The following is a 12,840-nucleotide window of genomic DNA, read 5'->3' as shown; positions in this document are numbered from 1 at the left end:
GGAAGAATTGCACGCCATGAGGGAGGACCTACAAGGCCTCAATCATAGAGTCTCGCAACTGGAGGCAGACTCCGACCACGTGCAGTCAGTACAAGCGTCGACCTCGGACGCCGTAGCCAAACAGGCACAACAGCTTAGACAGATGGCCCATCACATCGAAGACCTCGATAACAGAGGCAGAAGACAAAACATTAGAGTCCGGGAAGTCCCTGAGAGCAACGCAAACCCGGAACCGATCCGAGAGACCCTGACAGGCATTTTTAACCAAATTCTTGGAAGGTCTGAGGCCTCTACAATAGAATTTGTGAGGGCTCATAGGGCTCTCCGCCCCAGGGGGACACCGGAGGATCCCCCTAGAGACATTATCTGTTGTCTAGCTCACTACCCACTAAAAGAGGAGATTCTGCAACGAGCCAGGGAGATGGACCGCATACCATTGAATGGAACACTGATCCAACTGTTTCCAGACCTCTCCCCAGCGACGCTGGCCTACCGCAGGGCCATGCGCCCTCTCACGAAGATCCTGCAGTCCAACAGACATCGCTACCGCTGGACTTTCCCGACCGGCCTGCAAGTTTTCTCACCGACGGGCCCCTTCCTGGTGCGAGAGGCGGGGGATCTGCCAGAGCTGATCCGGGAGCTACAACTTCCCCCAATACAGATGACATGGCCGGACCCACTGGCTTTCTACCTGCCAGCCCCTGCGGCCCAGCTACCTCAACAGAGACCGCAGAGACAGCGAAGGGGCCGACAGCAGGCGATGCGCCCATCCGGGGCCTCCGCATAGCTCACCAAGTATGCCGCCCGGGTCCCTCCCCGGCCCCCACATAGCAATACACCTGACCCCGGATAATGTCACCCACTAGTGCCCGGCCAATGGGCCCCAGGCTGTCCAAGGTACTTTTTGGGACACTCCCGAAGTCAGGGCGGAGAACCCGGACTGGCCTGGCCTACCGTGTCCCTGCCTTAACCCACTGAACTGACACTGTTGGCCTATTTCACACACCTGTACCCGGCCATTGGGCCCCACGCTACCCACAGTTTTTCTATGGCACCCCTGATGTAGAGACGGTGGGCCTGGCCCACCCTTTCCCTGCTTTTACCCCCCGAACTGACACCGCTGGCTTCTCCCTCCCAACAGTACCCGGCCACTGGACCCCATGCTACCCACAGTTCTTTTATGGTTTCCCCGTTGACGAGACGGAGAACCCGGTCTAGCCTGGCCTGCCCCTTTCCTACCTTGACCCCCTGAACTGACTACATCGGCCCACAGCGCCCACTGATTCCCGGCTGCTGGACCTCATGCCTTCCGAAGTACCTAAGTGACTTTCCGGATGCTAGGACGGAGAGTCCGGTCTGGCCTGGCCCACCCTTTCCCTACCTTAACCCCCTTAACTGTCGCTAGAGGCGGACTACCGAAGCCCCATTTTGCCTTCTAAGGGTCGGTCCTTGCCCAACCCACTGAAGGTCGTAGAGAACATGCACCAACGACCAGGCTTTCCCAGCCGACCGGGACAGGGGACCACGAGACCGCTTTGGGGGGGATACGGGTGGGGGGGGGAACCACTGAGGAGCATGGTGATGTTCGGGGGATGTTCTGTGCCCCCGGCCGGGTCGGGGGGTCTCCCGCCCTGGCGCGTGACGACCCGTATAGGAGAGTGCGCCTTGGGGGGGGGGGGCGCCCGGCCGGGCCCGGGGGGGGGTTCGGGCCCTCGGGGAGTGAAATGATGTTGGTCATGTAAAACTGATTTTTGATGCAGGAGGGACTGCCAAATCGGGGGGGGGGGAGGGCGGGGGAGAGCCAAACAAGGAGCAGGGGAATGTACGGGGGTCTCCCGCCCTGGCGCGTGACGACCCATGTAGGAGAGGTGGGGTGCCGACGGCCACGAAAAGCTGATTTTAGCTGTGGGGGGGGGGGGGGGGGGAGTGCCGAAAATGGGGGGGGGGGGTATCGCTAAGTTTACTTGTTTACTTGTTCCATTTATTATGTTATGCGGGTTTAATGTTAACCGGTTTCTGTGAATGCACCTATACAGACTACACTTTCACTTATTAGAGACTCGACACGTGACGAAGACACATGGCCTAGGGCCAGGCTCTAGGCAGCGAGGTACCGACAAACTACTATAACACACACCGAGCCGATAGGGGACGACATGGGAAATATACCCCAGGACTAAAGGGACCAGACCCACAACAGTCCACACACTCACTGGTGCTGTCACGAGACTCGTGACCTCCCCCGACCCCGACAGGAGGGGGCAACCGACCACGGGAAGGGGGCAGCCTTACACCCCTGGTGTAACCCACATCCTAGACAGCGCTCAGACGGGCGCTGGTTCACTACTGACAGTTTACCTACCCCTACCTCCCCGCCCCCTCTCCCTAGACTACCTCCCTCCCCCAGACCGACACCCTGGGGTCCTCCAAAGGCCCCAATGGGGCAATCCGCCAAGCAGACCTCAACATCACCACTATAAATGCCAGGGGCCTCAACAAACCAGAGAAACGCACGGGCGCACTCAGAGACTTTCACAGATCCAAAATAGACGTGGTCTATATCCAGGAAACGCATTTCAAAGAAGGGTCGCGGCCCAAACTGACCAACCATAGATACACCATGGGCTACTATAGCGACTATAAAGACAGCAAATCGAGAGGGGTAGCTATACTGATCCACAAACGGATACCGTTCCGTGAAAAGGTGACTATGACTGACCCAGACGGGAGGTATTTGTTCCTGAAGGGCACTATAGCCGACACCACATATACGTTCACAAACGTATATGCCCCTAATCAAAGGCACTACGCATTCCTTCGCCACACAATACGCAAATTGCAATCTTTCACGGAGGGCGTGTTGATTCTGGGAGGGGACTTCAACCTGACACTGGACCCTGAGTGGGACTCGTCTTCTGGATTATCCAGGGTCCCGAAGCAACACCTAACACACATAAAGGCCCTACTAAAACGCTCACAGCTGATCGATTGCTGGAGGGCACATCACCCGGACGAGAGGAATTACACATTCCTGTCCCAGCCACACAATACATACTCGCGTCTAGACTACTTCTTCACGACACACCACCATCTGGCCCTGGTGGAGAGAACAGAGGTGGGCACGGCGACATGGTCTGACCATGCGCCGGTGTCTCTCACTCTTTCCTCTCCACTGTATAGACCGAGGGTGACGAAATGGAGACTGAATGACTATCTAATCTCCCTGCCTGACATACGGACTGAAACAGACGAGATCCTGCAGGAGTACTTTGTGAATAACACCCCGGACCAAACTTCGCCCACATACATATGGGAGGCGCATAAATGCGTGATTAGGGACCACTTTATACGCAAGGGGTCGTTACTTAAGAAACAGAGAGAGGCGCGGATGGCATCACTGATACACGACATACAAGCAGCTGACGAACGCAATAAAAGGGACAACCTCCCCGCACACCAGGCTACACTACTCCAGCTTAGAAGGGAACTGTCCACACTCCTGACAGCCACTCACCACAGAGAAGCTGCCAGACAAAAAGCATTCTTTGAGACACATAGCAACAAAAGTGGCACACTGTTGGCGAGAATACTGGCCAAGCGCAGACAGCTGACAAATATAGATAAAATTAAAGACAAGAAGGGAATAACACACCGCCTCCCCACTGACATACACAGGATCATACGCTCCTACTACAAAGACCTCTATTCCCTACCGAGCCCACAAGACACACACTCCCGAGCCAACCTCACGACCCGGATAACTGAATTCCTACGCACTAACACACACACTAAACTAGATCAAGACATCGCAGACACCCTGGACGAACCCATCGCTATAGAAGAAATAGCGAGGGCAGTCAAGGCCTCCAAACTGGGCAAAAGCCCGGGACCCGACAGCCTCCCATTACGTTACTACAAATGCTTCGCGGGGACCCTATATGCACCAATGCTGTCCTCTTTTAATGCAATCCGGGAGGGACACCACCTGCCCCCGCAGTCCCTACGAGCGCACATAACACTCATTCCGAAGGAAGGGAAGGATGGCGTCTACTGTCACAACTATAGACCCATCTCCCTCATAAACAGCGACACGAAGCTCCTAGCGAAAATCCTGGCGACCCGCCTGCAGCCGCACGTGCCCACCCTGGTCCATCCGGACCAGGTGGGGTTCGTGATGGGGCGGGAAGCCAGAGACAATACGATCCGGGCATTATCAATAGCCGACGGGGGGAGCCGGGGGCCTTCTCCTGCTAGCCACAGACGCGGAGAAGGCCTTCGACAGGATAGGATGGACCTATTTGTTCCAGGCGCTCACACACCTCGGCATGGGAGCATACATGCGAGGCTGGATTGAGGCACTGTATAGGCAGCCCACAGCCCAGATACTTGTGAATGGGGTCCCCACGGAAGACTTTACAATACAGAACGGTACCAGGCAAGGCTGCCCCCTATCACCAATCCTTTTTGTCCTAGCACTAGAACCTTTCCTACAAGCAATCAGGACAAACCGGGACATCACAGGGATGAACAGGGGCATCACACAACACAAGGTCGCGGCATACGCCGACGACCTTCTCTTCTTTGTCACTAGACCTGAACTCTCTCTCCCAAACATCATCAAATCCTTCCGTGACTACGGAGAAATTTCAAATATGAAAATTAATTTTACTAAATCATATATCCTCAACATATCCATACCCCAGCAACGAGAAACGCATCTCCGCCAGAGCTTCTCGTTTCAATGGGCAGACTCTAAAATTAGGTACCTGGGCATCTGGCTCACAAGAAACAGCATGGACCTTTTCACAGCAAATTTTGCCCAGATGCTGGCCGTACTCAAGAGAGATGCCGGGGAATGGTCATACCCCCACATCTCCTGGTTCGGCCGGGTCCAGGTTATTAAAATGAATTTTCTGCCAAGGCTGCTATACTTGATGCAGACAATCCCTTTACGTATCCCCAGGACATATTTCGCGACCCTACACAGGACCATGAGAGAATATGTATGGAATGGGAAGAAACCTAGGTTAAAATTCTCACAACTCACACAACCCAGGGACAAGGGAGGCATGGCACTACCAGACTTCCACTTATACTACACAGCTTGCCATCTCCTCAGAATAGTGGAATGGTCGAAACCAAACGTCCACAAACAATGGAAGTTGGTGGACGAAGCAGACCTACAGATCCCCATAGCACTGGCCCCCTGGCTACCTAGAGGGAGAAGGGACCAGACACCCACATACGTGTGGAACACCCTACAAGTCTGGCACAGCATAGCTGACAAAGCAGGCCTGACCCCCTACCCGTCACCCCTACTCCCCTTGACACACAACACAGACTTCCCACCGGGACTTGCACCACTAACCCTCAGATGCATCCTCCCAGACCAACTACCTAGGCTTCGCCACATCCATCCGCCAACGTCCTTCTTACAGACATTCACGTACGCGCAACTGACAAGCTACCTCCAGACCCTACCTCAGGGTAGGGCTCTACGGCGCCCTCCCACGGAATTCGAGCAGCTATGCCTCGATCCGGAACCGCTCCCACACGGGATATCTAAACTGTACGGCCTACTACAGAGACAGATTCCGACAGAAACCCCTAGGTTTAAGGGAAAATGGGAAACGGCCCTGAACCAAAAATTGAACGATGGGGAATGGGACAAAATCTGTACACTGACACATCATTGTGCGGTCTTCAGTAGGTACCAAGAGAGTGCATACAAATTGCTTACACAATGGTATCGCACCCCGGACACTTTACATGACATATACCCAGACCACGCCGCGCACTGCTGGCGTTGCGGGACAGGAACGGGGACACACATGCACATTTGGTGCTCCTGCGAGAAGATACAACCCTTCTGGCGAGGAATATATAAACTAATCCAGAAATTCACAGACAACCCTCCGCCCTTCGAACCGGCAGCCATGCTCCTGCACCACAACACGGTGCCTAGCAACACCTACAAACGTTCAATGACCATAAGAATACTAAACATTGCCAAACAACTTATCCCCCTGCACTGGAGAGACACTGAGCCACCTACCCTTTGCGAAAATGGAGGACCTCAGGGTGACTGAAGACCTATACCTGAAGGCCACGGATAGGACACAGAGATACTTAGACACCTGGACGCACTGGATCCTGACAACCTCAGAGGATAAATTCCTCGACACACTAGGGGGACCCCGACAGAACCAGGGACCCCAGACATCTACAAAGACAGATTAGGCCCATACGAAACTCGCATTAGGAATTCATATCTGACCACCAGTCCCCGACAGCGGGCCTCCGGGAGGATACCCCCCCTTTGTCCCCCCCCCTCTTCCTTTCCCCCACCCCACACCGACGGACAACCGACTGACCGACAAGCGGAGTCACACAAGAACCTCCGCTCACTGGTTTGCGAAAATGGAGGACCTCAGGGTGACAGAAGACCTATACCTGAAGGCCACGGATAGGACACAGAGATACTTAGACACCTGGACGCACTGGATCCTGACAACCTCAGAGGATAAATTCCTCGACACACTAGGGGGACCCCGACAGAACCAGGGACCCCAGACATCTACAAAGACAGATTAGGCCCATACGAAACTCGCATTAGGAATTCATATCTGACCACCAGTCCCCGACAGCGGGCCTCCGGGAGGATACCCCCCCTTTGTCCCCCCCCCTCTTCCTTTCCCCCACCCCACACCGACGGACAACCGACTGACCGACAAGCGGAGTCACACAAGAACCTCCGCTCACTGTAGCACTAAACGCATCGACATCTGACGACAAAGACTAGTGCACTGCACCTCAAGGACATAGGCAAGACATACGGACAGACACAATAGGTTCCACAGGCTCAAGGTGGGGCATGACAAGCTGAACACAGGAGACATGAGGGTCCCCCACAACGGACGAAGAGACGGGGTAGGGTTGAAAGGGCCATAACACCAGCTGGAAGTATGGGCCCTGCCTGAACCTAGGCCCCGCACTACCAACAACACCGACAACACAGGGGCCTGAGCGCCCTGACACGACCTCATGTAACACCTGAGGAGGGGACTTCCGGGTCCACCACATACACCTCCTGAATAGGTCGCAATATTATAAGCGCCAACAATAGCGCGGAACCCTCGACTATGGCTCTAAAACACTATACAGCCGACTTCACTGCATAAGGTTACACTTTATCTATGTGATACTGTTACGGCTTGACATGCCCTAGACCTGTATAAACTGGCGAAGTTTGTAACTATCTATTGTTCATTAATGTACACTTACTATGCAAAGTTAGCCTCTGCGTATGCAATCTCACGCTTATTCATTGAATTGTATACGTCTCATTTTATTGTGCTAACAAAATAAAAACACCTTAATTCGAAAAAAAAAAAAATAAAGTAAAAAAAAAAAAAACCATTTAATAGTCTGCAAAGTAATACGATTCTGTAATGTTATCTGTTTCTATTCATTGGTCATTAGTCTGATCTGTACATAAGCTTCACATGTACTCTCAAGAAGGAAAAATATTAATCCAGCATTTCCTTTAGGTGCATTTATAGCCAATGACTAGCAAATCAAAAAATCCAATAAAAATGCTTTATTACAAACGAATTGTATGATATTGCATAGTGTGTTTATTTTAATTGTTTTGTCTTACTCTTAGAGTGTTCTGGGGAAGATGAATGAGATTGCAAAGCACAAGGCAGCGGTTGAAGATGCAGATACAGAAAGCAAGGTATGAACACTTCAGAAAAAAAAAAAACTAACATTCTTTCTGTGGAAAATATTGGCTAGTTTTCATTGAAATAACACCTTTCCTGAAGGAACTCTCCAAGCTCGCTATAGTGATTATGGTACCGGGAGTGCCCTAACAACCCATAGTAGTCAAATCATTTTAGAGTGTTTTGACTTCTCTCGGGTCTGTACACTGCTCCAAGCCTCCATTATGGACTATGGACCGATGGAAGCTCCAAAGCAGCGAGCATCTGCATTGCCCTGTTATTGTCAAAAAGCGTCAGCTGATCACTATCCGTCAATGGAGCTAAGCCCTGCACTGCTGGGCTTAGCTTAGAGAATTTGGCAACAGAGAAGACTGCAGTGGAGGAAATAGCAGTGCCCAACTGATGCCAGGTATGAAGCTAAAAGACCACTATAGTACAAACTCGTTTTCCTGGCACTATAGGGTCTTTAGGCCTCACCCCCACTCTCAGGGTCCCACTCCCACTGGGCTGAAGGGGTTAAAACCCCTTTAGCCACTTCCCTTTCTCCAGTGCCGGGCAACTGTCTTCTTTCTGCCGATGTCAGATCCGCATGCGTGGCAAGAGCCGCATGCACATTAAACCGCCCATAGGAAAGCATTACTCAATGCTTTCCTATGGACGTCAGCGTCTTCTCACTGTGATTTTCACAGTGAGAAGTGCGGAAGTGCCTCTAGCGGCTGTCAGTGAGACAGCCACTAGAGGCTGGATTAGCCCTAGTGTAAACATAGCATTTTCTCTGAAACTGCTATGTTTACAGCTACAGGGTTAAACTGTTCTAAACTGGCTTGACTACTTACAATGGGGGAAGCCAAGGCCTTCCTGGCAGGCTGTAGAGTTTATAATGCTTGAAGTGTTCCTTTAAGTAGTAATAAGCACTGTATATTTTGCAATACTGCTCCCTTTATGAACATATTACAGCAACTTTTATTCTGTTCCAGGTGCATCAGCTCTATGACATTGTTCAGAAGTGGGATTCCATGTCCAGTACATTACCACAAGTCGTTCAGAGATTGGTAACATTAAAACAGCTGCATGAGCAAGGTATTGATCTATATCTGGATGCAAATTATGTATTTAGAGTTTAGATATTATTTATGTGTTCTCTTCTTGGGGTAGGATGTATAACCTGCAATCTGTTCAGTTTGACAGCAGAGAATATGGCATGAGAATAGGGTTTAGAGACACTGTTGAATAATCTATGAAGTTGAACTGGTATACATGGATGTGTTCCTCATTGGAAGCACAATACTCCACTTTAGAAAACAAGCCTGCTCTGTCTTATATTTGTGGTGTTTAGAAACACAGCTGCCATTCTTTTTTTTTTTTTTTTTTTTTTTTTAAACCACTGCAGCTTCTTTTTGGAACCACTATTGTCCTGTGGAAGCTCAGGGATGTTCAGATTTTATAAACACTCTTTTATTTTTAAGTGGGCAATAAGCTGGCTAGATGGAGCAGTCACTACTTACCAGCTATTATATTCCCATATTGGGACTATTTCATCGACCTGGCAGTGAGACTTACCAAGAGTCTGTTTGATGCAGAAAGTTGTTTTGCTAAAGAATAATTGTCAATCCTTATAGAATCCATTGAAAACCTAGCAAATTCAACCTCAATTGACTTGAAAATGCTATAATAATATATTTTTTTGTTGACATGAAATTGGTCTGCTGAGCTTAACATTGTGGATTTATCATTTTAAAGTTTTCTGACTCTGATGTACCAGCAGAATAAAGGCTGTGTGATCGTTTTCATTACTTTCTCGCAACAGTTGAAAGTTAGAAAAGTGTTGATCCGTTAACGACACATCGTGTAATGTAGACCAAAGTTGATGAATGGGTAGAAGATATCAAAGCAGCTCTGGGGTGAAAAGACAACATAGTAATTGAAGAAGCTGTATTCCCCATTGCAGAAGTAGAGAGAATGTGGAGCATTAGGGCAGGAGAGGAATTCACGGTCTGTGTTAAGTTAATTTAAATTTAGTCCGAACTGAAAAGATACCTGACTTGATGAGTCGGCTTTAAAACTTGAAATGCACTTTACATTCCCAACCTTTCACACTTCATAACACTGTGTACTGCTGTGAGCAATAATACTAAAAGTCATCCTCTTGGTTTATGAACTTGACAGGTGTGTGGCAAGAACCTAGCCAATCACACTGGAATGGTGGAAATTGTTTAAGGCTGTACAGATAAAGAGAATGAAACATCTTCTCATTCAGACATTCTGAGGTGTATATAAAATAGCAAATAAACATAATTCGGGAAAGTGAACCATTTGCCTTTTTTTTTTTCTTTCAGCCATGCAGTTTGGGCAGCTTCTCACCCATCTGGACACTACGCAGCAGATTATAGCAAATTCTCTGAAGGATAATACTGGTGCCCTGGCCATGGTATGTCTTTTTCTTTTGCTTAATTTGTCTACAATACTTAATACATATATTCAACTGCAGTATTCTCACGATACCTGCTCCATATGTTTTTTTTCTGTTTTGTATATTGTTTTACATTTACTGTGTTCTCTCTACAGGTCCAGAAGGCTATGAAAGAGAATTTAGCGACAGTAGAGGACAATTTTTCAAGCATTGACTCAAGAATAAAGAAACTGAGCAAATGAGTTGTAATTTATCCATACAGGCCTCATTCCCCAAAATACTAGGGAAAACAGGAGTTCCTGCAAACTCTGCACTAATAAATACCTTCCTGTCCCCCATGCCTATAAAGAAGAAGGTTTACCATTGTACATATATTGTCTTGTTGGCATATATGCCTACCCATTCCTGTGCTAAGTCCCCTGAATATGCTTATAACGCGTCTCCTATACCCGCCCATGCACGGAGTGTTGCTGCATTCATGGTAACAGGTGCTGTTAACTGGTTAAGTGCTAGGTACTAATAGTATTTCTCCAGGTGCTGCGTTTTGCATGTTGGCACCTGCTTTGAGGGAAGAGGGGGAGATTCTAGGGATCTGAAGCGATTTTTTCATAGGCCTTTTATTTATAAATTGATGTTGTCCTTGTTAACCCAATTCGTTCCAGAATGTCAGCAGTGCATATAGGAACAATCTCTTGAAAACTCCTGACATAACTTTAAACTTCATTGCAGGTTTGAGGATAAAGAACATATTCTACACTAAATACTGTCTGAAAATAAACATGAGTAACTTATAATGATGAATATATTAAAACTTTATAGCCTCTTACTGCTTCTTCTTACATTAAATGGATCTTTCCAAAATGAGCCTCCTGTTATGTGTCACTGGAGTACAAGTTGTTTCAAAACACGGTAAAACAAATATTACGAGTTTGTTTTCCTGACACTATAGCGATCCTTAAGGATAACAAATAAGGGAGCTATCTACTAAATAAATGAAATAGCGAAGGGCTTTTGAAGTTTTATTTAAATGAATTTATGTGCGGCCCAAGACAATTCCTCTTCGCTCAATGTGCCCCGGGGAAGCCAAAATATTGGACACCCATGCAGTATAGTGTTAAATCCACTGTTTATGTCACTGGACAAAGTGAAAGGGATTTTTTATTTTTTGTTATTTTGTTATTTTTTTTACTCACTGCCTCCATGGTTGATATTACAAAACTTGATGATCTCAGCCAATTCAATGCTTTCCCACCGGAAAGCATTGGGAGGCTATTGTACATGCATGGCGAAACGCTGTGCCAATCAGTATCTACCCATAGAGATGCACTGAATCAATGCATCTCTATGGGGAGCTTTCATTGCCTCCATGCAAGGCTTGGGGACACTGAATGCCAACACCGAATGACTGCCAATAATGTAAACACTTGCATTTACATTAAAATAACTGTTTTTAATGTAAATAACTATTAAGCTGTAGTTGTTCTGGTGACTATAGTGTCCCTTTAATCACCTGTTTACTTTTTTTGCTTTACAAAATGAGATGTCTTTACATGAATTGTGATTTATTTATTTTATTTTATTGATTGAAGGAAAAAACAAAACAAAAAAAACACACACACACACCCCACCCACCTTACGGTGTGTGTGGGGGTGGGGTGTAATAGAAGTATCCTCGGGAAATTCGCAATAAACACAATATTTAAAACTTAGTTCTAGAAAGTCTCCGAGGGTTAAAATCACTAAAGTGTGCATTGTCCGAAATTCAAATTTAAGGCCAACATAGCCAAACAGGAAAGACCATGCTCCCCTCCCCAATATATTTTTTTTTCTAGGAATTTCTTTCTCTTCTAAAATGGTATGTCCCTGCAAAACCGTTAAACTAACACTACCTTCTTTGCTTCTTCTACAATGAAAAAAAAAAGCCAAAATAAAATCACTAAATAAAAATGTTGGAGAGAATAAATCTGTTGAAGCTATTAAAACGATGATCTCTTATTCACTAGGTCAGGGATAGGCAACCTTTGGCACTCCAGGTGTTGTGGACTGCATCCCCCATAATGTTCTTACACCCATAATGCTGGCAAAGCATCATGGGAGGTGTAGTCCAAATCATCAGTGCCGAAGGTTGCCTATGCCTGCACTAAGCAGTTGGGTTATTTGTTAGTAGTGATGTCCCGAACTGTTCGCCGGCGAACATAGCTTGTTCGTGGCGAACGCGGCGGGCGAACATATGCAATGTTCGGTCCGCCCCCTAATCGTCGTCATTGAGTAAACTTTTACCCTGTACCTCACAGTCAGCAGACACATTCCAGCCAATCAGCAGCAGAACCTCCCTCCCACCTCCATGACGAATAGAGGGCGGACCAAACATCGCATATGTTCGCCCGCCGCGTTCGTGGCGAACAGTTCCTGGCGAACTGTTCGGGACATCACTACTTGTTTGCTGTTTCTCAGTTAGACTGCAAGCAACAGATCACAATGCTAGTTCACTGTCTAGGTGTTCAAACATATTAGGTAATGAAAAACTGACAGGCAGTCCTATTTAAATATACTTAAAGCTATCCCTTTAAAGGGACATTCTTGACAAGCTAATAATTTCAAATGATTATGGAAACCAAAATAAAGACAAAATTAACAGAAAACTAAATTTTTGTTCATATTGTCATTCATCCGAAAACGAATGCACGTCTGACATATACTCCTTAT

At 47.8% G+C, this 12,840-nt stretch overlaps 1 protein-coding gene across 1 annotated transcript in view; it reads left to right on the top strand.

Moving 5' to 3' along the window:
- The window catches only part of DCTN2 (dynactin subunit 2), a 48,410-nt gene extending 37,412 nt beyond the window's left edge, over positions 1–10,998 (top strand). Inside the window, exons 11-14 of the mRNA XM_063427481.1 lie at positions 7,667–7,738; positions 8,702–8,804; positions 10,061–10,152; positions 10,290–10,998. Coding sequence (XP_063283551.1) covers positions 7,667–7,738; positions 8,702–8,804; positions 10,061–10,152; positions 10,290–10,376 — 354 coding nt within the window. The 3' untranslated portion in view covers positions 10,377–10,998. The remainder of the gene's footprint in view (positions 1–7,666; positions 7,739–8,701; positions 8,805–10,060; positions 10,153–10,289) is intronic.
- Positions 10,999–12,840: the final 1,842 nt, after the last annotated feature.

Source organism: Pelobates fuscus, chromosome 1 (assembly GCF_036172605.1).
Source record: "Pelobates fuscus isolate aPelFus1 chromosome 1, aPelFus1.pri, whole genome shotgun sequence".
In the NCBI taxonomy this organism is placed as follows: Eukaryota; Metazoa; Chordata; class Amphibia; order Anura; family Pelobatidae; genus Pelobates; species Pelobates fuscus.
Note: the sequence above shows the minus strand (reverse complement) of the source record. Positions and strands in the feature narration are given on the sequence as shown.